A 1,953-nucleotide genomic window follows, 5' to 3' on the forward strand; every position below is an offset into this window, starting at 1 on the left:
ATCGAGATCCGCCCCATCGTCGCCCGCGCATGGCAGCCGACGATACAAAGTGGTGCAGAGCCGATTATCCCGCCACATACCATCAGCAGGCCGACACCAGGTCCCTGGTGCGGCAGATGGGCCAACGACGCACGGTCGCGCACCGCTGCAGTCTGATCCACGTCTGATTTTGTACATGTCCCCACGCGGGGACGCACGCCCCCCCACGCCTAATTACACACGTACACACTCTGCGAGTCGGTAAATATGACATGCGGGCGCCTCCCGGCGCGGTATGTACAGAGAATACGGATACGGATACGGATACGGGTGCGCCTATGCTCTATGTGCGCGTCTACAGTGTGTCCCACCCAGCCAAGCCCATGCCATATATGCAGCAGAAAACACAAACACAGTGTGAAAGAAGGGATGAATGAAAATGAAACAAAAAACAAAACAAAACAAAAAAAAAACAAGATGGGCACGAGGCGCGCCGCCGGCTGCGGGCGCTCATTGCCGCTGCGGCACCCACGACATGAACGAGTCGTCCCATGGCGGGCTCGGATACGACGGCGGGCTCTTGTACTCCCACGGCTGCAGCGGCGCGAGCGTCTGCGCAGGCGCAGGCGCGGGCACCGCCGCCCGTGCGCCCCCGAACCCTGCGTACTGCAGCGCCGCGCACGACGGCACCGTGTTCGCGCGCTCGCGCATCGGGAACGGCGCGAACGGCTCGGGCGGCGCGCTCATGTTCCCCAGCGTGTTCCTGCGGGACGGATGCCGTGAGTGCGCGGTCAGCGGAGAGGGCGGGCGGGAACACGTACGAGGCGAGGCGGTCCAGCTCGGCGATGTTCTGGCTGATCGCGCACGGCGCCGCGCCCGGGCTGTGCTTCGGCACCCGCCCGAGGAGGTCCGCCGCCTTGCGCAGGCGCAGCGAGAGCTCGAGCACGACGTTGTAGTTCGCGGGGTCGTGCAGGCACCCGCAGTGCTCGCCCGCCCGGCTCGTGCTGCAGCCGTTCTCGCGGATGAGCCGGTCCCAGATCTCGTTGAAGAGCGGGTCCTCGCCCGCGAGCTTGTCCGTCGAGCACGTGGTGAACATCGACGAGAGGTCGTAGTCGGACTGCAGACACGAGCCGCCGGACAGGTGTTGTGGCTCGACGGCGGAGGAAAGCGAGAGCGGCGAGGGCGTGTCGAGGGGCGAGCTGTCTGCGAGGGAGGGGCTGGGCGGGAGGTGCGAAGTGCTTGCGCCCATAAAGGGCGAGTTGTGCGAGGAGGGGTATGGGGAGACGGTGGAGCTTAGTAATACACTGTTCCTATTTGAATGCGACGGACTGCAGTTCGCAGTCGAAGTCGGAGATGATTTGGGCGCTGAGGGCAGAGGGGGACTGGCCCGGATGGCGTCTGTGGAAATGGCCGAGAGGGAGGGCCGTGCAGAGCTCTCGCCTGCACTGCTGGCGGCACTTGCGCCAGCCACCCAGCGTGGATGTGGTTTGTTCTTGAGCTGGGACGGGATGTGTCAGCGGATACGTACGCTGCAGAAAATGCGGGGGGAAGGCTACCTCGCGGATGACGCTCTCGAGTTCGGCGACTCGCTTCTGGAGCCTGTCGCGCTCGTCTTGCGCTTCGCCAGAGGAAGTCCTGGACGCGGGTCAGTGTGGGACAAATAGCGGTTGAAAGTGGAAAACTCACTTGCGGCTGGGATCGTCGACCTCGTACACGCACAGCCCGGTCTAAAAGACGGGTGTCAGCGGGAGAGGAGGGGGGGGAGGGGGAGGGGAACATACAAGGCCGAGTTGGGTGCATCTACCGCAGGGTCGCTTGCGATCGCACTGAGGGACGAATGGGGGGTCAGAACAGGCAGGGGCGCGTGGGCAGGAGGGAGACAGACCATGCGTTTTGCGGTATGGCAATTGAGGCAAGACTGGGTGGTGCGGTTGCGACGTTTGCCTGGAGGGGGGGGGGGGAAGGGGGGGGTGG

General features: G+C 64.4%; 1 protein-coding gene across 1 annotated transcript; it reads right to left on the bottom strand.

Annotated features, from left to right (window-relative positions):
• Positions 1–489: 489 nt before the first annotated feature.
• Positions 490–1,867, bottom strand: FIBRA_05718 (uncharacterized protein; the record flags this gene model as incomplete). Its single annotated transcript, XM_012327474.1, has 5 exons — positions 490–742; positions 801–1,477; positions 1,536–1,614; positions 1,666–1,706; positions 1,757–1,867. The coding sequence occupies 5 exons, from the start codon at positions 1,865–1,867 to the stop codon at positions 490–492; spliced, it is 1,161 nt and encodes a 386-aa protein (XP_012182864.1).
• Positions 1,868–1,953: the final 86 nt, after the last annotated feature.

This window comes from Fibroporia radiculosa, assembly GCF_000313525.1.
Source record: "Fibroporia radiculosa TFFH 294 genomic supercontigs, scaffold5148, whole genome shotgun sequence".
Lineage (NCBI taxonomy): Eukaryota > Fungi > Basidiomycota > Agaricomycetes > Polyporales > Fibroporiaceae > Fibroporia > Fibroporia radiculosa.